General features: G+C 64.8%; 1 protein-coding gene across 2 annotated transcripts in view; it reads right to left on the reverse strand.

Annotated features, from left to right (window-relative positions):
- Positions 1-351, reverse strand: part of Lto1 (LTO1 maturation factor of ABCE1) — a 5,229-nt gene extending 4,878 nt beyond the window's left edge. For both annotated transcript variants that reach the window (XM_029557123.1, XM_008854966.3), the window contains exon 1: positions 167-351. In XM_029557123.1, coding sequence (XP_029412983.1) covers positions 167-216 — 50 coding nt within the window. In that variant the 5' untranslated portion in view covers positions 217-351. The remainder of the gene's footprint in view (positions 1-166) is intronic.
- Positions 352-887: the final 536 nt, after the last annotated feature.

Raw genomic sequence — 887 nt, forward strand, 5'->3', positions numbered from 1 at the left:
CCACTTCTCCATGCCCGCTTCCACCCGTCGCCCCGTCTTGCCCCGCCCACTTCGCCAAGCTCCGCCCCACCTACCCACCAGGCCACGCCTCGGCCCTACCCCGCCCGCCAAGCGCCATCCCGCCCCTTCATGCCCCGCCCACCTCGCCAGGCCCCGCCCCGCCCACCTCTCATCCGCCATCACGATGGTGTCGAACATGTCCCGTTCACCGGCCATGGCAGCGTCCCGGCGCGTCCCGGGCTTTCGCACTCCCGCCGCCCCGAGCCGCGGCGTCCGTTCCTCGAGACTCCACCGCGAGCACCGCGCTTGTGAGCCGGCAAAGCCTACTTCCGGGAACGGCTGCACAAAGCAGGCCGGGTAAGGACGGCAAGCGAGAGGAGCCAATAGGCATGAAAATATGCGCGTGCGCAGTTGCCGCGGGGGGGGCAGGGCGGGTCCGCGTGAAGCCCCGCCCCTCCTCCGGGTGTCTCCTGCTTCGCTGCACCCCGCCCCGTTGGGAGTGCCCGCGGGGCGGCGCGCGGGGCCCGGGAGACCCCGTTTTCGTTTCCAAAGCCGAGCAGGTGGGACCGAGTTCACAATCGTGGGTCTTAAAGAAATGAGAAAAATTAGCCGGCGCAGGAAGTGCAGAAAGGGCTGCAGCTACAGGCTGCTCGCGGAGGGTCCAGCATCCTACATCCAGCATTCTCCATCCGGCGCTGTCAGCTGGCTGTCAGTCACCACGCTGTCAATCATCGCATCCGCACACCCGGCTGCAGCCCAGCCTACTCGCTGGAATAGATTTAATATTGTGACAAAGGGTTAAATAATAAATACCACCCCCTTCCCGGGAAATGTCGGGGGGGGGGTCCTTGGAAATGAAAAAGGTTGTGTGTGCTAGTTGCCTTGTT

The sequence above is a fragment of the Nannospalax galili genome, unplaced genomic scaffold, assembly GCF_000622305.1.
Source record: "Nannospalax galili isolate Female #2095 unplaced genomic scaffold, S.galili_v1.0 scaffold1307, whole genome shotgun sequence".
NCBI lineage: Eukaryota > Metazoa > Chordata > Mammalia > Rodentia > Spalacidae > Nannospalax > Nannospalax galili.